At 43.9% G+C, this 21,595-nt stretch overlaps 1 protein-coding gene across 1 annotated transcript; it reads left to right on the top strand.

Annotated features, from left to right (window-relative positions):
- The first annotated feature begins 1,480 nt into the window (after positions 1-1,480).
- On the top strand, positions 1,481-18,844 carry Rnd3 (Rho family GTPase 3). The gene is given in 5 exon segments (NM_001007641.2): positions 1,481-1,815; positions 2,239-2,326; positions 13,173-13,282; positions 15,841-15,975; positions 17,512-18,844. Coding segments are annotated over 5 exon segments (735 nt in total). The 5' UTR covers positions 1,481-1,665; the 3' UTR covers positions 17,764-18,844.
- Positions 18,845-21,595: the final 2,751 nt, after the last annotated feature.

Below are 21,595 nucleotides of genomic sequence, written 5' to 3'. Positions count from 1 at the left end.
TTTGGCAAATGCAGCCATAGGACCTTGGTCAGCCTTTCCCTTTCCATGGTCAACCTGTAGGAAACACACCTGTCCACAAAGATAAAGCCAGGGTTGTCCTTTAGGGGAAGACTCCAAGGTTTTCAGGTCTGAAATAAGATAGCATTCTAGGTCCCCTAGTAATTCGCTACACATTCAGTCCCTATACTTTCCTTAAAGGTGTGTGTGTGTGTGTGTGTGTGTGTGTGTGTTTAGTATATGTGTGGAAGACAGAGGTTGGCACTAGGTATCTCCCTCAATTTCTCTTTACATTAATTTTGAGTTATGGTCTCTCACTGAATCCTAAGTTCCTCAGTTTGACTGGGTTGGCTGCCTAGCAAGCCCTAGGGATCCTCTGAGTCTGTCAGGAATGCCTCCTTATATGGGTGCTAGGGGTGAAAATCAAGTCGTGCTTGCAGACCAAGCCCTTCACAGACTGAACTATCTTCCCAGACACCGTCACTATAAATTTAATAACTGAAGCCTCCTGGCTATTGGGGTGACAGGCAACAAAGACACTGTTCTCAGAAAACGAGAGAACAAACAGTCTTTATGTTTGTCTCTTGCTGAAAGGGAGACTCGGAACGACTGGAGTACCTGAGTGGAGGAGGGGAGTTCCTGAATTTTCAACTATGGTTATGTGTGCTTTTTAAGACCAATGCCTTGATTCCTGGGCGAAGGAGGGTACAGCTCAAGGGAGCAAAGAACGCTTAGACCCCTGGTTCCAGAGTCCCCACAGTGAAAGTGACAGTTGGGGCAGGGTTTCCAATAGTTTTTGTCATCTAAGGTTTTTCTCTCCCCCTCCCCCATTCACCTTGTCATATTCCCCAGAGCCTTCGGCCCCCTCTGAAGTGGCTGAAAATGACAAGTTTCAAAAGCCAGTCCTCTACAAAGATCAAGGAAAACCAGTTCTGATGTCTAAAATAACCCAGCTATGTACCTGACACAACATTTTTTTAAAAATATTAGGTTTTGGGTTTGGTGCAACAACTTAGTTTAGCCTTTTCCCATCCAAGATTTACTTCTGTTTTATAATTTGATTGGGAAATATTTTTTTAATGTTCACAAATAATGACGAGGCTTCTGGAGACGCGCCCCTTCGAAAGCAATTTGAAAGGAATTCCAGGGCAAATTCAATGTGCACAGATACCCGCTCCCCGTCACCCCGGTCCTGAACAATCTATCCATCAGCAAATCCTGCCTGGCGCCTTCAGGTTATGCCAGAACCTAGGTCTGGAAGCCATCCTGCACGCCACCCTAGAGGGCGCGCTGCTTACACTTTCCGCCAACGAGGCGGTCGCGCTGGCTCCCAGGCTCCATAAAAGGGGAGGAGGCGGATCAGTTTCCTTCTCTCATTGAGAAAGCGGAGCGGATTGGAAGGCTGGGCGTATAAAGCCGCGCAGAGAGCGTGAAACAAAGCAGACCGATCGGAATTGGACTTGGGAAGAGATTCACGGAGTCAGGCAGAAAACTTGTTGGAGAGGAGTAAAGAGCCGCTGCCTCTCCTCCTCCAACTCCGCTGCGCTTAAGGGGTTCCCTCCGGCCTTGCGATTTATTTTTATATCCGCTTTTTATAGAGAGAAGTATATATATTTTTTTCTTCTAAAGAGAAAAATTCCTGTTCCAAGAGAAAATAAGGCAACATCAATGAAGGAGAGAAGAGCCAGCCAGAAATTATCCAGTAAATCTATCATGGATCCTAATCAGAACGTGAAATGCAAGATAGTAGTGGTGGGCGACAGCCAGTGTGGGAAAACCGCGCTGCTCCACGTCTTCGCAAAGGACTGCTTCCCCGAAGTGAGTGTGACCCGTACCTCTTTGAGGGGGGTGGCTGATGGGGTTCCCAGTCTGGGGACAGCGTCGTTTCTCTTGCTTCACTGATTTTCTTCTTGAAAGTCTTTCTCATGCCCAGCCTGTCTCTACCGTCACACTGCTGGGAAGCGAAAGTGTCCTGGAAGCCTCTAGGCTGGAACCCGCCAGCATCCTGGGCTCTTGGCCCCAGAAACTTGCTGGTTTCAGTGTGGGAGGCCGGGTGGGGAGACCTGGGTGACTCTCGGGAGGGGGCTGCGCGTTTACTGTGTAGGGAGTGTGCGGTTGGTTGTTGGTGGAGGTTTTTTAATTGGTGGCTTGGGTGTTTTTCAAGTGTTCGATATGCCGGTCATATTTTTAATAATCTCTTTGCCACCCTTCCTTCCTCTTCTGTCCCTTTCGTTCGTCCAGAATTACGTCCCTACGGTGTTTGAGAATTACACTGCCAGTTTTGAAATCGACACACAAAGAATAGAGTTGAGCCTGTGGGACACTTCAGGTAAGACTCAGCACACCGCGTGGCAGTCTGAACCGGTGCGCCCCTGGGCTCGGGATCCGATGCCCTGTCTGCTATCGTGGCTCCTTGAGGGACTTCCAGTCCCCAAGCCGCGGAAAAATGTTATCCTTTCTGGGCAGGGGCGGCAATGGGGGTGATTGTGGTCTTAGGGACAGGAGGACGCTATATGTCCGGGGTGACCCTGCTGGAGGAGCCTCTGGTGGCCGCATGGCCTTGTTTTGTCCTTCCTTGGGGCAGTGCCGGAGCGAGCCGCCAGGGTGGCTCAGTGCTGGAGCATGCAGAGCACCGTGGAACCCTCCGGCTCGCCCAGGAAGCCCCTCGTGGGTGTTATCAGCCATCTGGTCTCGGGGCAGGGGAGCAGGCTGAGCTGGGAGAAGATCCTCGAAACCCTCGGGTTGCGTGCGGGTTCCGGGCTGGGGGAGATGGGTGAATGGCCGGAGCCAGCGCCCGTGACGCCTACTCTCAGGAATGCGCTGGTGGTGCCGGCAGCGGCCACCGCGGGGCCTCCGCCCCCGCAGCCTCAGTGTCACCGGCGCAGAGCGGCTTCTGCGGGCGCCGGGGGATCACTCTGTGCCAGCTCTTCGAACATACATACCACTCCCTACCCCTTTGCCTTTGCCTCTGTCTCGCCCGCCTGCAGGGCCGCAGGCAGCACCCCCTCGCCTTTGACCTTCCTGTCTACTTGAATTATTGGCGCCTTGGTGGGTTCTGTCCAGAGGTCTAAGGTTCAAGGCCGGGTTGTTGCCTTCCCATGCGCCCACCCACCAACGTGGCACAGGGTGGTGGGGAGGGCAGATCTCCGCGGGCGGGAAGGCTGTCATCCCCGGCTGAGTTCGGAGCAGGGACAGTGTGGACTGAGGACTGAGCACCCCTTGGTATCCAAGCTCTAGCAAGCCCGGCCAGAGGCTCCTCAGGAGAACGCCTACTGTTAGTGGAGACCATACCTTCTCGAGCGGAGTAGAAGCTACCAATTTGGGAGGGGAAAGGCCGGTGCTGGTGGGGAGCTAGGCTGCCAGACAGATTCAGGCGAAACTGGCGAGGAGGGAGCGCACAAGCGCCAACACGCAGGGTTGCTGTCAGGCGGGGTGGCCCGAGGTGGAGCAGTGCTCAACTGGGAGTGGCCTCGTGGAGCTTCAGCGAGCTTCCCACACCCTGCGCTGGAACCTCTGAGGGACTTGGGGGATTAGACGGTGGGAGGAAGGGGCCAGACTCACAAGGTCTCCAGAGGCAGCCTCCAGCACAAAGGCTAGAAGAAAGACTAGAGGGAACTCTTGCACTGGCGCCTCTCACGGTCGGTGCCAGATGCTCAGACTGCTGCAGTGAGAAGGATGGATCCAGTTTCCCTCTGGAGAGGAGAGTCAAGCTTTTCCTTGAGCTGCGCCAAGGGCGTTTTGTGTTTTTTGTCGTTGAGATTACACACGCAATCTTGATACTATAGAGAAAGTGTTGATGGAATTCTAGTGGTTTATTACTAGTTTCTATCATCAGAATTATTACATAGTCTAGTATTTTATTAGGCTCCGGTTCTCAGACATATTATAGTAATTGTCATGCCGGACAGCTGGTGTGATACCAACAATTAGCACCAGCACCCACCTCTCTCCCACCCAGCCCAGTTTAGATTTATACTCGAGAAGAATTATTTAGGGGTGGAGTGGGGCAGTGGGTCTGATACACTCTTTGATACAAAGCTGTGTTTCAATCTTAGCTCCTGGTTACCGGGGATTTTCTGTGTGCAAATCCTCTACCTCCCTGGGTCTCATTTTCATCATCTGTAAAGAGAGGACAGACCGTTGAGCTGGATAATGTGCAAGGTCTCTCCCAGCTATGGTTCTTGGCTTTAGTGTACTGGACAGGCAGAATTTTTTTGTTTGTTTGTTTCCCAGGATGTTGGTTCCCAGCTCCTGGTCTCAGAGGATCTGGCGTCCCGTGCTGAGGTTCTCACAGTCTGCAAACCGAGCCAGATTCTGGGCTGAGCCGGGCTTCCTGGTGGATTTAGGAATGAGACTATTTGGATAAGGAAGGGGGATGGGTGGGCTCCTAGGAATGCCGGGTTATACAACTGTGTCTGAGCTCCAAGAGCCACAAGACCACCAACAGAGATTTTAGATTAGGTGCCCAAAGGCCAAACTTGCCACCTCCTTCCTTTCAAGAGAGAAAAGGCATAAGCTCTCTATGGGCTAGTAAATAAAACGGTTGCATATGAGTGCTTCATAATGAGAAGCCAATGGAAATGTCATTTCAGGTATTTTCGAGCCTTACTTAGCAACTGTATAGTTCAGTCTCTGCACATACAGCAATGTCTTGCATACAGAAGTTACCCAATAAAACCTAAGGACTGAGCAAATTATAATGAGATGCATAGTTGCTAAGGAGATGGGGTTCCTGGTATTAATTAGCACTGAATTACCTTTGCCTTAAGATTGGCAACTTCATAAATATTGCTTTTCATCAAATTAAGGTTAATCACCTGAAATGAAATCGGTAGTGACATAATGACTTATATTTTTATTTCGTAAGAGAAACCGCCCCCTACATATTTCTGTAAGACAAGAAGGGTTAAAAGCTGATTACGGGAGTAGTGCACTGCAAAATTATCCAGTTATGAAACCTTACTTAAAATTTAGATTCATACAAATGAAAAAAGACATGGGGAATTATTTGAAATTCTTGTTATGTTGTTTGTGGAGCGAGATGTTAGTTAATTAAACACAATTATAGAGCATTGCTTAAATTCTAGAAATAGGCTGCTTCTACTGAAAGTGGCTTGCCACTTAGGATTAGCAAGTCTCCAGCAGGAAGTTCATGCTTCCCAGTAACTTTACTGTCTTTCCTAGTCCCTTACTTTTCCTGACAAGTTCCTAGAGACCCCGCCTCCCATTATTTGACATTTTCTCTGCTCACAAAGACATTGTTTTGTTGAGGTTTGAAAACAATTGCATACACTTCTCACCTCTTCATACATTTGATTTTTCCCCAACTGCCACCAGCTTATCTCAGGAGAGAAGATCCAAGCCAAGTTTATAAATCTCTGAATGTCATTTTTTTTATCCTCTCCCAAGACTGTGTGTGAAAGATTTAGATTGGGAAGATTGAGTGGACAGAGAATATCTACTGTGCCCTTTGGTGTCATGGCTAATTTCCAGTGAAGGAACACATGTAGGAAACAATTCTTTATGGGCTTTCTGTGTGTGAACCACATCTCCTAAGTGGTCTGCTTCCCCCAGAAGCAGTCACATGATCATGTGTAAGCAAAAGTGCCAATTCGAATGTGGGAAAGAATACAAAGTAGAAGTTGCGTGTGAGGAAAGGAAGCCATTCATTTCTCTTCTGGGAGGCCAGACAGGTTAATATTTCCTTCCTTTCGATTCTTCTTCCTTTTTTCTGCCTCTACTGTAAGAAGACCCTCTGTTAGCATAGGAATCAGGGCTAGGTGATTGCCAGCCTATGAGGCCCTTAACTCTTGAACTCTAATGGCCTCTTCTAACTAGTTACTTAATGTGCTATCCTGTGAGGCTTTCCCAGTAAAGCTCCGAACAGTCTTTAGATGCAGACAGTTTCTGTCTTTCCCCAAGCACTCACCAAGTTCAACAGCCACAGTGGCACAGTGCCAGTTGACTCTTATGGCTACCTAAAATACTCCGAAAGTAACGGAATATCATGTGTCATGGAAAATCTTCTAAAATGGGAGATTTCTAAAGGTAGTCTTGAGTCCATGTCTTCTTCCTCTTACTGGGAAATAGTTTCTTGGCATTATAAAATGAGCTGATTAACAGTTGCAGCAGCAATGTGCTGGGACAATATTCAAATTGTCCCAAAGAGTTTTGAAAAACAGAGAGGGGGTAGGGAGAATAGTTTTAAGTAGTTCTAATAGCTTGTGCTTCAAAATCTGCTACACTTGCCAAAGGTAGAAGCACTTTGTAACATAAAACCGCAATGCCTGCTAATAATAGAAAGTTAGTCAATTAAGGATCACCATATCTTTTCCCAGGAACTTGATTGCGGTGTAATTTCTGCATACGAGATCTAGGGAGTCATCGTCATCTCTGACAGCTTTTTAACCGGAGCAAGTTAATGCACATTTTGTTTAAGGTGTATTATTAGTTTTAACTATTCAACTTGACTGCTGACTCCTGGTTGATAACTACGGCGTTGCCCTGTGAAAACTCCTCCGAATCTTAATGTGCTTTAGACTTCTTTCAGGCCCTGAATGCTAAAGTTAGCACTTCCTGTACTTGTTTCTAGTATCGCTGACTAAAACCAGCCATATTCTCTACATTTTAATGCAAAGCACCAAATAAGAAAGAAAAAAAAAAAACTAGACAATTTCCTTGGAGGAAGGTCTTCAGAATCAATATAAATCTACTGACACTGGTATCTATTTCAGCTTTTAACACTCAAGCTTGAAGGCTAGTCTTGGCGACAAGTGCCACAGTGGAAATGGTTCAACAGTTTTGGAGACTCATCTACCTGTGAATCAAGAAAAGCCATCTAAAAGGAGATTGCTATTCCCTTTTTTTTGTGATTTAAGATATAAATGAACACATCTGGGCAGGCCAGGAAGATATGATTGTAAACTGTTAGGGCATGACATCAGCAAAGGCTGCTGGGGACCTATGGGGGAGGGGCAGTACCGAGCTGGGCAGGGAATAGCTATGTATGGCCCCTTAACTACTTACATTCTAATCAGGGTGAGCAAACAAAAACATTTCAAATACAGGTGAAAATTTAAATTAGCCATTCTTTCTTCTCCGGGGTGAAGTAAAAGACCAAATTAGGAGCCCAGAGTAAGTATGAGGTACAGCTAGGAAGAAATGCACTTGGAAAAGGCAAGGGATTCTTCCCAGGGCATCTGTTACGAATACTCACTTCCATAGGTGATCAGGGATATGGAAACAGAAGATGGGCTTTTGGTGGGAATGGATTCGCGCCTAGCACAAGACTAAAGAGGTGTTCAATACCTGTGCCAACTCCAAGGCCCGAACTCAGGTCTTCCTGTCCATTAAAGCCCCCATAATTCCAAATCTTCTCTAAAAGTTGACTTGGGTCTCCCAAAGTTCCTAAACTCCCTTGTACTTTAAAACATGCTTACACTGGGTGCTTATCAGGCAAAAACCAGGTTCTCAAAGTTGAGATTTTTGACCAAAGCCTCTTAGAGGGAGGTAGGCTAAGAATTTGCAAACTAATCAGGAAGTGGTTTTCGTCTGACTAGCAGAACAAACTGCAAAGAACTAGATACTTCACACAGTCATTATGGTCCTTGGAACCTAGAGTTTCGAAACCAGGCCCAGCTCTAAGCTGAGCCTTCATACACTGAAATGTGGGCTAAAGATAGGCAGACAGCTTGTCTGGAAGCAAGTCTTCATCCGTTCTAGACCTTTCTTCTTCTTCTTCTTTTTTTTTAAATCAGTTTAGTGCTAATTTTCCCTCCAATTTGGTTTTTTCCTCAGTTGTACATTGGAGTAAGGTATCCAGATTGGCCATTCTAATTGTCCCTAAAATAACCAGATGTTTCGTCATTAGTACAGTTCTTTTACATGGAAACAGGACACCTCAGACTCCAGTGTCTCCACTCAGCTCATGATGGATGCCTGGTTGGGCTGTACCGAATGAATCACCTGGGCCTCACTCATTTTTTTTGATGTCCTTGAAATGTCTTCTGGTTTATTACATATTGGCAGCATTCGCAGAATGCCTTTTGGCAAAAATTCAGACTTTTCTGACATAGAGTGCAAGCTGCTTCAAAAGTTTGGCCAGGTGTTGAGCACATTGGTATTTGAAAAACAAGCCTAATATTATAGTGTGCGGAAAGGTGAGTCTACTGGAGGGACTCCATGCTCAGATAAGGGGCTCTCACAAAACATGGGGAACATAATAGCTTAGTCTGGAGTGAACGATAACGTGGGTTTTTTTTTAAAAAGGTATCTACGTAATCTTACCCCTTCAAGCTCTATGATTCCTTATGCTTCCACCCTCTGCAAAATGTTATTATTTTTAAGTATCCTGAGATTGAGAACTAATACCAAAGCCTTCTCTCGAGCTGCCTAATCGCAACGTTACTTCTACTAACCTGAAGTTATATCCACCTGTGTATCTGAACCACCCCCAGCAATAGGAAAACACTGAGTTTTTATAGAAACATATATAACTGCCCACATGTTTTTATAAGAGTCTGACTCAGTAGAAGGTACAAATGAAATATCCCTGCTGGGCTGGGTGGTGATGGCACATTGGGGGCCTAATGTTTGCAATGCAGGCAGTTGAGGAAGAAGTGAGTCTTATATTGAAGCAGAGTCCAGAGATCTGGTTCACACTTGACTCACATTCCTGAGCACGCTCGCCTTGTACAGCTTCCCTTCTGCCCCATGGCCTCACATGCTGCTTGCTACCCATGTGCTTCTAAGGAACACTTAAAACCACAAAATTTACTGTATAATTTCTGCCCCAAAGAATCCATTATTCCTCACTTCCTTATCTTGGTAGGAATTCCTTATAGGAAAAGCTTTAAGTGTAAGGTATTAACACTTTTAAAAGATTCGGCGAAGTGGGTTTTCAGTTTGCAGACTTTCGAGAGATAGTTTCAGTATTTGAGCTGGTTTTGCAAGGGGGTCAAAGATCTCCCCTTTAGGCATGGCTCCTGGTCCATATGTCTAGTCATGTACATATATGGTGCGCTGCATCTCTGCAGAAGGGATGACTTCAGCGGGCAGGTATGTGTTTGAAGAATTAGTTTCTAGGTGAGGCACTTCGTGACTATTCTTGGGCTGGAAAGTTTCCTCTCACCCCAAATTAATGATCTAGAAGACAAGGATGGGTAGATCTGCAGAAGTCTGCTAGAACTTTTCTGATGTTTGCCAAACTCAAGCCACAAAGAATTCTTGTTCTAATCCACGTCTGGCTAAAGCCTTTCAAAGCCGTGAGGGGAGGAGTGGACAGGGTGAGACACTTGTTTTGCATATAGTACAGTTACATCTTTATACAAATACGGCTCCCTGCAACTTGCCAATGGAAAGTCTGGTAGGTTGTTTTAAAAAGGGCCGTGTGCACAGTGCTGTGTCTTTAAGGAAGATGCTGCCCTGAGTGTCCGGATGCATGAAGTCCCTTCCACATGCCGAGGAAGTTTTATTTGACAAGCAAAGCTTCAGGCCTAGATTTATCGAGTTTTAACCACGGTACATTCTCAGGTACTGAAGTACAGACTGTGAGTACACGAGGACCCAAGCACGCTGTAAAAACACATTCAGTTAGGACCTTCCAGCCTTAACTAGAAATCTATAGAAATTAGTGTTTCTGGAAGCCTGCCTTCCCAAGGTGTCCTGGGACTTCTCCAGCTGTGTGATTCAGCAGGCGTCCTGGGCTGGCTTTGTTCTCACTTTGAGGGCTTACTCTCCACTCTTTGCAGTCTCCGGGACTCCTCGGTTGACAGGGCATTCCTAAGATTCTTCTCACACGTGCCTGTGGTGATCTGCCCTTTGCTTGCCGACTTCCTTTGTGCGCTCACGGGGCACGGTAGGGAAGAACGCAGAAGAAAGTGAGTCTTACCCAATGAACTGTGAGGTATTCCTGTTAGGACAGTTCTAATTCTATCGTTCACTTTTCTTACTATGAAAAAAGATGGATGGAGGCAATAGTTTTGGGTGCCCCCCCCCCATCTAGGAAAAAGTTTTAACCTTGAGCTTTTAAAAAAGTCATGAATAAATTATCTTCTATGGCAAGTTACTCGTCTCGTTGGTGGTCACATTACAGTTATGAGTTTGAGGATCCGTTTTATTAGTGCCCTTGGGCCCTTGTTGGTCAAAAAACTGCATTGTTTACTGCAGGGGGATGGACTGGGCTCAGATCAAAGTGCTGTTCCTAATTAGATCTTGTTAAAGCACCTATGAGTTACCTCTTACCTCCAAGGTTGGCTGATTTTTTTCATGAAGTGTTGCACTACTACATATGTATTTCCATCCAAACTTAAACCAAATGAAAACAAAGGCAGAAACAGGCCTTCGTAATAATCTTGTTTAACTAAAAGAGAACTGTTTCTTTTTAAAGTCCATCAAGAGAGTAAATGTCTCTCTTATTTGCGTACAGCCACTGAGCACAAAAGTTGCCTTGCTTGCTTTTTTCCTTTTTTCTTTCTTTCTTTCTTTCTTTCTTTCTTTCTTTCTTTCTTTCTTCCTTTTTTTTTTTTTTTTTTTTTTTTTTGTAGGCAAGCAAATCTCCAGCCTGTGACAGAGGGCTGAGCACAAAGCCAGATCCCTTTGTGGCCTTAAAATGGGAGGGGGAGGGGAAACAGCCCACAAAGGGCGGGGTGTTCTCTGCAGCCAAATGGTGACTGGAATGTTGCATCCCGGCCTCTGGATTTTCCCAGCAGTCCCAAGTTTAATTAAATTAGTTTTGCCCCTTTGACTTTCTTCAGCCACCTTTGGAGAAGACGGTCTCCATTGTCCTGTAAATACTCTGCTCTGCCCCTCTGTTCTAAAGGAGCCTGGCACCTGCAGATGCTAGTCATGTCCTGTAGGTCTAGACTGGAGAACAGAAGACGTGAGCTCCCCGACACCTGTTTGGCTTTGCACAGTAGGCTGGCTCTGATTGTGTAGGTCGGGTCAGGTCGTTGAAGCTAGCTTTGAAGAACAGAAGAGAGTCTCCTCTGTCCTCCTTTGAATTTCTTCTCTGTACAGTCTGGGATTTTTGTGGCAGGCTATTAGGAAAGAGATATTCTAATGCTCACAGCAGCAGCTGTGCCAAAGTTAGACTTTGGACAGGCAAACAAGGAAGGTTACAGTGGAGAGTCAGAGTTGCAGAACTAATGTAAAATATCAATGCATCCAGAGAGGGTAAAGCCAGCCCTTTCTGGTGCCTCTCAAAAAAACTTCAGCTGAACTCTAAGTGTTCCCCTTAAAGAGTTACTCTCACCTCTGATATCTTCAAGTGGCTGAAAGGGTGGCCATTGATTGTCATTTTTAGAAACACAATACATATTTTTTTATACATTTCAGCTAAGGCCTTGGCCCTTTGGAAGTACCTTCCATCTGTCTAGGCTTTGTTATCACACTCCCCACCTCCTGTAGGCCAGTGGGAGGCTGTTGTGCTGGCAGAGAACTCTGTAGCCTTTCTTCCCTGCTGACACTTTCCTTCCTGGTTCCTAGAACATGCCCCATCATCCTTGCTCCAAACACTCACTCTCCATCTCTAAAGCAGGAGTGAGGCAGACACAGTGCTGCCAGGGACTGCAGTGGTGAGTGCCCAGAACCCAGAACACACACCTAACTACCATAACTTCTAGGTAGAGAGAACAGGCTCTTGGAGGCCATCTATCTGTCTTTGTCTGAAGGCCATCTCTCTGTCTTTGTCTGGAGGTCATTGTACTTTTTCTTTGAAACGTGGTCTCACAAAGTTGCTCAATGGAGAAAGGGTATAGAAATACTAGTGTACTCATATGTAGAGTTAAACAATTTGATTCTCAAACTGCATTCTCTGTACAGCTCAGGTAGGCCTCAAAATTGCAATCCTTTTGCCTCATTCCTTCACTGGACCTGACTAAAACTATTTCTTTGGAAATCAATCTCCCCCACCCCCTCTGACTTGGACCACTAAAGTTTTGACTTGGGGAATAAATGTTATATTTTTCTGCCAGAAATTCAAAATGATGTCAAAACTAAGTCAAAAGTCAAAAAACTCTTCAGTGTGTTTGCATTTGCCTAGTAAATGATTTTCTTGCTGTCTATGAAATGGCTTTATGATGAAATTGTTCCTTAAAAGTAGTTGTCAAGTTATCGTCAATGTTTTATAGTCTATTTTATAATTATTGTCCTTGTATAAATTCCCAACATTGGGAATTCATAAAGATGTTTTAAAAAAAAAAGAAAGAGAGAAAGAAGAAAAAAATCGTAAATGTCCAGAAAGTTCTGTGGTTCCAATGTTTGACTGTCAATTTGAACTTTTAGACTACATTGAGTTTAACTCAGGCCAGGGCCCTTGGATGATGTCCTGCTGTCATGTTTGCAGGCAGAACTGTGTAGAAAGGTAACATGATCTAACATGGCATTTATGACATTCTTGGTATAGCAAGAAGCAGACTTACACAGGCCTGGGGGGCAGGTGTAAGCAAACCCGAAGGTCAGTGGCTTATCCAGACTTGTAACTGGGGATGGAGTGACACTTGTGTGCTTCTCTCTGACTTCCTGTGTGCCATTAAGCTCTCCCTCCTCCCTCCCCCACTCACACCCCCTATTCAACTATTGGACTAATCTTGAGTTTAGATCTTTTTCTCAGGAAGCCCTCTCTTTCCAGTGGCTGCCGCCACTCGGCCTTTGACCACAGCGATAACAGAGCCACGATACTTCTAGTTAATATGTACTCATCTCTTCCTTAATTCCAGCTGCTACCTGGGTTTACTTAGATCCCACGAATATAGGTTGGCACTGTATTCCCCTTATGATTGAAGAATCAGAAGCACCTAATCCTAAGACTTGGGCTTCTCCCCGTTTAGTGGTGAAAATGGGTTTGTCCTCAAGGTCACTTGATCCCACATACTCCCCACTTTATCTAGGACCCTTCTGCCTCTGATTCTTAAACTCTACCAGTTGCACATTAAATTCCTGGCCCTCCCAGGAGCTGAGGTCCCATGCACAGGAGTTCTCTGATCTTCTAGAACAAGAATATATTATTAACCTGTTGTTTGTGGATGTGTTCACATTTCCTTACAGGAAGGAGTGTGTGTGGGGGGTGGGGTGGGGTTTACATTGTAACAGGGAAGGGATTTATCTCAAAGGGTAGAGATAGTGCCTCAAAGACGGTGGAGATTTCTGTCTGAGACCTGTGTGCTTTTGTTTCTTAGGTTCCCCTTACTATGACAACGTCCGTCCCCTCTCTTACCCAGATTCTGATGCTGTGCTCATTTGCTTTGACATCAGTAGACCAGAAACTCTGGACAGTGTCTTAAAGAAGGTAAGTGCTAAGGAACGAGGATGTCATTTAGCACTTTCGACCATATAGGATTAGAGATGGGCGATTGGCTAGGGGGTACAAAGATTCTGAATGAACTAAAAGACTGGAAAGGACACTTCCACACCAAAACATTGATGCCGTTAGTGGCTAATTAATCTGCTTAAGTCCCTAAAACTAAACAAAATACTTTTCATGATCTTTCGTGTTTGTTTTTGGGAGAAAATGGAGTGAAAATGTAGGAAATAGCTTAACTCTTACCTGACCCTTCATTCCTTTGCTTGACAGACTAGACTCCTCCTTATGTGTTTGCCTTTGATCTCAACTCAGATATTCACCTTAATAAAATAAGAGCTATTTTGACAAGGGAGTTGTAGTTTAGTTATTTTTAGAAACATGAGTGAAATTAGCATAAGAGGGATATATGTGGTGGGGCTCATCCCTACAAATGCAGCAATGTGAATTACAATCAGATATGTACTAATCAAATACTAATAAGGCATCAGTTATGCCGCCAACCATGCCTTTTATCACACAGCCCTGGTTACTGGAGGCAAAGGTGGGTCAGATTCTATGGGTGCAGATGGGACTAGAAGAAGCTGTGACAGAGGAAGCATCTTAGTCACTCACTTTGCTGGGTGCTGTTAGTTTGAGGTTGAGACAGTAGCTGTACTACACCTTCCTTTCTGTGCACTGCACTTGTGGCTAAGAGCACAGAATATCACTCAGTGGTTGTCCCTGTGGCTCTGTCCATGTGGGGGCAGAGCTGAAAGGAAGCGCACCTATGTAGAAGTCCAGGCTTGGTCCATTTGGGCTGTGTTCTTTTGGTTTCTACTTTCAGTGGCATTTGCATTTTATGTGTTCTTATTAGTTGATTTTTCCTTTAGGGTACTTAGTTGCTTGGGTAGTTCCTTATAAATAAATTTAAGGTTTGAGGCATAGCCCTCCTTCAGTTTTTGCTAAAAATTGCAAGCAGTTCAATGAAATTGAACTCTTGGTAGATCAAAGGGTCCTTCTTAGTTTGTAACACCTTTCTGTTCTAAGTAATGTATGAAACACAGGGTTGACTTTTTGTCAGATTCTGTCTGGAAGACAGACAGCTTTTCCTGCTCTTAAGGCTATAAACAAGTAGAGGGAGGCCCACAACATCACAAGCTGAGAACAGAACAACATGCCTGTCTATGTGTGGAGAGAAAAGGAGCACTTATTTCCTGATGCTTGTACTTGATGTAGTGGGTTATACATAATTTATGACAGAAAGCTTTTCTATTCTTCTACTTTGATTTTGCCTACTAACACCAAACAAATAGTGCCATTGGCCCTGTAGATAGTAATGAATGTGTTTGACATTTGTATGAGCTGCAAGCTTACGGTAACTTACTTTATCTGTGTTTTGTCTTACGGATATTAGAGACTTAAAGTAGAGAAAAAACTAAGTCTTTCAATTCTTTAGGAGAACGTGCTAGATGCCTCTAAATAATTGTGAAAGGGAGGTGGAAAGGAAAGGCTCAGTGGACAGATCAGGCACTCGGTGTGTTACTGCCCTCCATATGCTGGAGCACTTCGTGACTAGATATCATTGACTCACCTACACCTTGAGGTCTGGAGCTGTCCTCTGGTAGTCTCTTAAATCACTCTTTAGGAATGTCCCTCTTCCCTAGTATTACACTTACAAACATTTATTGCCTCTTCTGCTCTGTCAACTCCCAAAAGACGAAGCTACATCATCATTACATTCTTCCCAGGGCACCAAAGACATGGTAGGTGTGGGTAGAAGAGTCTCGAACCCTCTAGCCCCCCTCATCTGATGGTGGAGAACTAAAGTCAGAAGAAGCAAAACCATGAAAAGCTGTCTAGCTGTTTTAAATGGAACAGCTAGATTCCATGCCAGAAACAAGTTCTCGTGAATCCGGTTAGGACAGTGGTTAAATTGTAGACCAGACAGCATTGTTTGACAGTTAAAAATTAACTCAAAGGCTTCTGGGCTAGCTACAAGACTGGACTTTGTCCTGGGAGCTCAAGAGGTAGTTAGTTCTTGGCTTAAGCTGTGATCTGTGTCCATTCAGCCACTTGAGTGGAAGATCCTTGAAGCAAGACACTCTGCAGATACTGGCCTACACATGAAGGCCAGCACATGGAAACATGCCCCAGTCTGTCAATGGAGTTTATGAATGCATACTATTACTGGTGTGGCCTATTCCTTTTGCCCAGCCATCCACTTACTACATATTAGGCTGAGTAATCCAAAACTCAGTGTATCCCAGGATGTACTCATCCATTTGGATATGTGATTATTAAAGGTGCTTTTTGTCTTTCAAATACCTCCATAATTAAGACCCTGTTGAAGCTACCCTGTGTTGATAAGACATAAATTCATTGTGGAAGGAACCACTGAGTCACGCAGAATATAACAATATGCATGGTCACTCTTTACAGTTTGGTATCTACTTATTAATTAAACAGAGCTGGCTTATTCACTCGAAGTTGTGTTTCAGTGTCTGCTGGGGAAGAAATTGTTTTTATTGTATATGTGTCGATATTTAATTTTCCCTTCTCCCTAGTGGAAAGGTGAAATCCAGGAGTTTTGTCCCAATACCAAGATGCTGTTGGTTGGTTGCAAGTCTGACCTTCGGACAGATGTCAGCACACTAGTGGAACTCTCAAATCACAGGCAGACTCCTGTGTCATATGATCAGGTATGTGTGTTGTCATTGTGGGAAAGTCAACTTCCTTTCTTTCCTCCCTCCTTCCTTCCTTTCTTTATTTACTAGAATGTATTTGTTTTTATTTTATGTGCATAGGAGCACATGTTCCTGAGCATATGTCTGTGTGAGGGTATTGGGTCCCCTGGATCTAGAATTACAGACAGTTGGGAGTGGCCATGTGGGTTGTGGGATTTGAACTTGAGTCATCTGGCAGAGTAGCCAGTGCTCTCTTAACTGCTCATCCATCTCTCCAAGCCCTGAAAAGTCACATTTCAATAGAGATGAAAGAAATAGAATTATTATTTGTGATATATGAGATGTAGTAATTTTTCAAGAGGTGAGTCAGGAGTCAACTGAAATACGAACTGTCTGACACTCTGTAGTAAAAGTCATCAGGGGTTAGGGCACACAGTTGATATGTGCTACCCTTGGATGTTTCTGCTACACCAGTGTTTTTAAAATTCAGCGTGCTTAAGAGAGAACGTGATTAAAATTAGAAGTTCTCTTTAAGAGAGCTTATTGTCCTCTTGCCCAATAAAATCCTCAATCAGGCTGTTGTTCGTAAAATAGACCACCCCATGACTCCATCTGTTGAGTGTTCATCACGGTAGTGCTCCTTCGTAAGGAAGAAAATCTCTTCAGGAATCTATTCTCCTAAAACTCACCACCAGATTCTGAAGAGAGTTCCTGTTAACATAGGTACAGTTTTATGGGGAACGCATCATTTAAAGTATTCTATTTTAGTTAGGGCTAGGGACATAGTTCAGTCAGAGTTCTTGCTCGGCATGAGGAAGACTTTAAAGTTCCATCCCCTGGGTGACAAAAAAAGGAAAGAAAAATTATTACACTCATCTTTATCTTCCATTTCTCATTAACAAACTCAATAAGTCATAGAAGCAGATTTTTATTTAAACTGATGTTACATTACAACTGTCTGCCCTATGTTTTGTACAATCTGTTGGTTGGGGTTGAGGGTCATTTCTAGTCATTACTGGAGAAAGCGAGAGCCTCGTGAAATGCTGGCAGACCCTGAGGGTCAAAGCACTTGGTCAGATCTATGGGAAGGATGTAGTGTTCATGGTATCGGGGTACTCACTCCAATAGGGAGAGGCCATGCTTCACAGTGTCTCCAGATGACACCTACACAGCTGGATACCCAGTACCTGGCTACAGGGTCAGTGAGGGTCAGCTGCCACCTTTGTACCCATCTCTTCTTTCCGTCCTCCTAGTGAGAGTTGCGTGCTCTGGATTCCCCTGTAGGAGCAAATCAGCATATTGGAAGCTGTGGGGAGCTAGAGCAGTTTCTACACAGTAATATAATTGAGGGCCTTCGGATCGAGTCTTTAGCATTTGGGAAGGAACAAAGTAACTCATTTTTTTTTAATGTGGTTTTTATTTTGTACCACACTTGGGAAATCCATTTGGCATATTAGGTATGTTCCAATGCAAGACTGTGGCATTTCAACACCTTCCAGTGTCTCTCCGAAGTCTTACTGATGACGGAAATTCTTTCTTTTTACTTCACAGGGGGCAAACATGGCGAAGCAGATCGGAGCAGCCACTTACATAGAATGCTCAGCTTTACAGTCGGAGAACAGCGTCAGAGACATTTTTCACGTCGCCACCTTGGCGTGTGTAAATAAGACAAATAAAAACGTTAAGCGGAACAAATCACAGAGGGCCACAAAGCGGATTTCACACATGCCTAGCAGACCAGAACTCTCAGCAGTTGCTACGGACTTACGAAAGGACAAAGCCAAGAGCTGCACTGTGATGTGAGGCTTCACCGTCTTTAATGAGGACACATGGAAATCTGGTGTAAAAAAAAATTAAAATAAAATTTGAAACAGCAAGAGCAAACGGAAAGAGGGAGTCAAATGAAGTGCACAGCCAAAGTCACTTGGACACAAGGCGTAGGAGTCCCTTGAAAAAAAAAGTGGATACCCACTTTTCGGAATCCTGTCCTTAGTTTCGGCATGTAGACCGAGTGGTGAGAAGCGAATGCGTTGAAGAGTTTTGTGTAACAAGAGGTGTGACTTGAAAAATACACCAAAAACAAAGGGAGCTACAAACGGGCGAGCGCTAGAGAAGTGGGGGGCGCTGGTACCTCCAAGAAGAAAATCCACGCTTTGAATGGTGCTTGAGTATTTTTGGTTTTGTGTTTGTGGTTTTATTACAACCTATTCGTGGATCTCTACTTTGATTTAGTTTTTCAATGTTTTAATCCCTTTTTCCAAAAAAGTATATATTAGTAGACCGTCCTCGTTGGGAACTCGCACTGTGACCTTAGCGTTTAGTTTTCTAGAGGATGTGATCTAATTTCCTCCTAGCTCGTCATTAAAATGGAAATTGTACTAGGACCCGGTGGGATTCGAGAGGAAAAACTTGCTGCGGCTTTGAAATCTTGACTTCCTGAAGGTCGCCGCTGAGCGAGATGGTTTGAAGCAAGGCTTCCTGGCCTTACAAGATGCGTAGACCAGCACTACAGAGATTGCGTAGATCAACTAGAAGAGAGTGTTGCTTTTTCTTCTGTCTTGATGGTTTTGTTCATCCTCGTGATTGTCCTTAAACAAGTGGTAAATCGTTCCGTGTAATATTTTTTGTGCGCTGTGTAGAAGAGTGTGTGTGTGGCTTCGTTTTGTTTTTCTTTTTTCTTTTTGCCATCGTTGATGAAAACAAGAAGTCAAATAAAAGATGTCTTCGTCTGATTGTGATAGCGTGATTAAAGAGGAGGCAGGTGGGTGCCGATTTCACCAGGAGAGACCTTGAATGAAGGAGTAGTGATAGCAGAGAGCACAGTTGGTGAATGGGGCTGTCTGGAAGGAAGTTATACATCAAATACACAGAGCAAAAGCACTCTTGTCTGGGAATGGTGCCCGCAGACTGGCACCAGATAGTCAGCTCTTGTCTGATGTCACTTCCTTCAAAGGAATGTTGTTCTGACAAAAGCCCCATTTGCCCATGCTTTAGAAAACTCCAGATTGTAAAGAAGCCTATAGTGTCTGGCCTGGAATGAGCCCAGGGCATTTCTCAAGTGACTGCTAAACCTCACTGAACCATACACAGCTGGGGCCAGGTTTGAAAACATGATCATCGTGAGAGTACTAATCAGCCTTGAACATAGTTTACAGCTTTCTCCTTCCGAGCAGTTCTTTTCAGAGAAGAAATCAGTTTTGATCTTTTATAGTCCGTGCTTGTTGAAAACAAGCTTTTTCTTTCCCCCAATGATGACGCTTCATTTTTGAAGTGTTGAAGCTGTGTCCCCATTAAACTGGGGCAGAAGGGGAGATTAAGGTAGTTCCGACACCCAGTTCTGTGTCTTCACAAGCATTTTGTTTTGTCTCTGCAAGAAAATGCCATTTCAGTCATTTCCCATGAAACTCAGACATTACCAACAAATATGCTCTGACTGGTACAGCGTCATGCTTTGGGCAGTATTACAAAATCGCTGGCAAGTGCTTTCTGTATTTAAATATTGTAAAAAGAAAATAAGTTATAACGGTTATAAAGCAGAACTTTTTGTTGCTTTTTTTTTTTTAATGTTGAAGTCACTTTGTATGTTTGTTTGGTCAGTGTTTTCCACAGTATTTATTAAAACTTATGGGTTTTTTTTTTTTTTGCTTCAAATAAAAAAGTAACCATGTCTGTCTCCCTGTGATGTTTTCTGCTTCTTGGCCTAACTGTTCAGCTACCATGTGTCATAAGGATGATTATAGAGTGGGAACTAAGATTTATTGAATTAGCATTCAGAATTTCATTCTTGGCAAAAGTCTCTTTGGAAAAGATGAACCCATGTATAGAAGATGTTTACATAATAGCTTTTTTAAAAAAATCAAGAAAATGGGGCATACTTGAGTGATCTGGACATATACAAAAGAAGCCATGATACTGGGTAGGATTGATTTGTAGAAAGTGCCAGAATTCCTTGGGAGTCTTGTGGAAAAGAAGGAAAGAGACCCAGATTTCCAGTACCTGGAAATCTAATGTGATCTTAGTTTCTACTGTGTCTCCTGGGAACCCAGATATCCCCTTGTAAAGTGTCTTCTTGTTCACAGAAGCATGGATAGCTCAGGATACAGCTATTGCAACTTAATGGAGGCACAACAAAACTAGTCCCATCTATGGTAGGAATGTTCAACACAGAAAGTTGTCAAGTACCCACGAAGTAGCCTAGGGGAGAGGCATATAGGTCCCAATCAGGCCGTAAGACCCTGTCTTTAGCTAAGATGTCTATTTCACATAAATATCTAAAAATGTGCGGTGAAACTTCAAAACTATGATTTGACACAAGCAAGATATTTCCTATAAAAACTGCATCCTGTAGCTTTTGAAGAAAAATGGCTTTAGAAATCTTTGTGGCTTTGTTATTTATTTAGAAAGAATTCTCAGAACAAAGCAGAGAAAACCAGAGGCTCCTACATAGAATCTTAAGAGCATGGGTATTATGGGACAGCCAGATGAAATACTTCGGAGCTCAGACATTTACTGGCACTGGATAGCTTCTAGGTCAAGCTTGTAAGAAACTTGTTTCTCAACAATCTACTACAAAATAAAGTAAATAAGATGTTCAGGTTCTGCTGACCTTGGCTGCTTTGGCTTGGCAGTGGTGTTCTTTCTGGTCAATTCTCAGCAGCTTTAATTTGTTGAAGCCAAAAAAGAAAAGAGTCTGTCTTCAGCACTGGCCACCTTGGTCCACCTTTGCCCTGAATTTTTGCCCTGGCTCTACAACCAGACTACTGTGTGAGCAGTCCTTGTAATTTAGTAGTGATTAAGAACTTTTTAAATGCGAAAAGGTTGTCTTAAAACTCTTGAGTAAGACTCTGTGTCTTTCTTGCTTCTGTTAATCTTTTTCAGCAACAGTTGCTTTGAAGATTCTAGTCTCACAGAGAGCATAGCTTGAGTGGAAACTGAAAACTAGACCAAGGGATTTGATTTTTTTTTTTTTTTAGTAAAAGAAAGTTTTAGACCGACCTCCTCGGAGAATTGAAACTCTCCAGGTGGCTTACCCTTTGAGTAGGATTGTTTTGACCTCAGCATTCTGGTTTAAACCCTGCAGTTCTTCCTTCAGTCCTGTTCCCATCCATTCACCAGATGTTTATTGGGTCCCTTCTAATAGGCTCAGCGCTTTGCCTAACTGAGCATCTAACTGTGATTGAGATGCAAGGTCTGCTTCACAGTCACGCAGGATTCATAATGGGATTGCAGTCATGGTGGACAGTCAGTGGACTGTAGTCAGCCCATCAAGGAGTGCTGAGCCACACTGGCATGAACTGACTCATGCATTCTGGGTTGGTAGTAAACAAATGTTTCTGTGGGGAGTCAGTGCTCCTGCTAAAGGACTTTGACAGTGCTGTAATTCAGTGTGCAGGAATGCACACTCTTGGTGTGTGTTAATGACTGGAGTCCATTTAAAGATGACAGGAGAACAATGATCTATTGTCACTGTCTTATTCATACTGTACAAAATATTTAGGAGCTTGCTAGAAGTTCAGTAAGAGACAATCCTCCTTTGCAATCAAGCTTGAACTCACCCCACAGAGAAATCTGGTATGAAATGTGCTGGCTTTGTTGGACCTGGGAACTTTCTCTACTAATTACAATGTAATACTGT

This window comes from Rattus norvegicus, chromosome 3 (assembly GCF_021556685.1).
Source record: "Rattus norvegicus strain SHRSP/BbbUtx chromosome 3, alternate assembly SHRSP_T2T, whole genome shotgun sequence".
In the NCBI taxonomy this organism is placed as follows: domain Eukaryota; kingdom Metazoa; phylum Chordata; class Mammalia; order Rodentia; family Muridae; genus Rattus; species Rattus norvegicus.
Note: the sequence above shows the minus strand (reverse complement) of the source record. Positions and strands in the feature narration are given on the sequence as shown.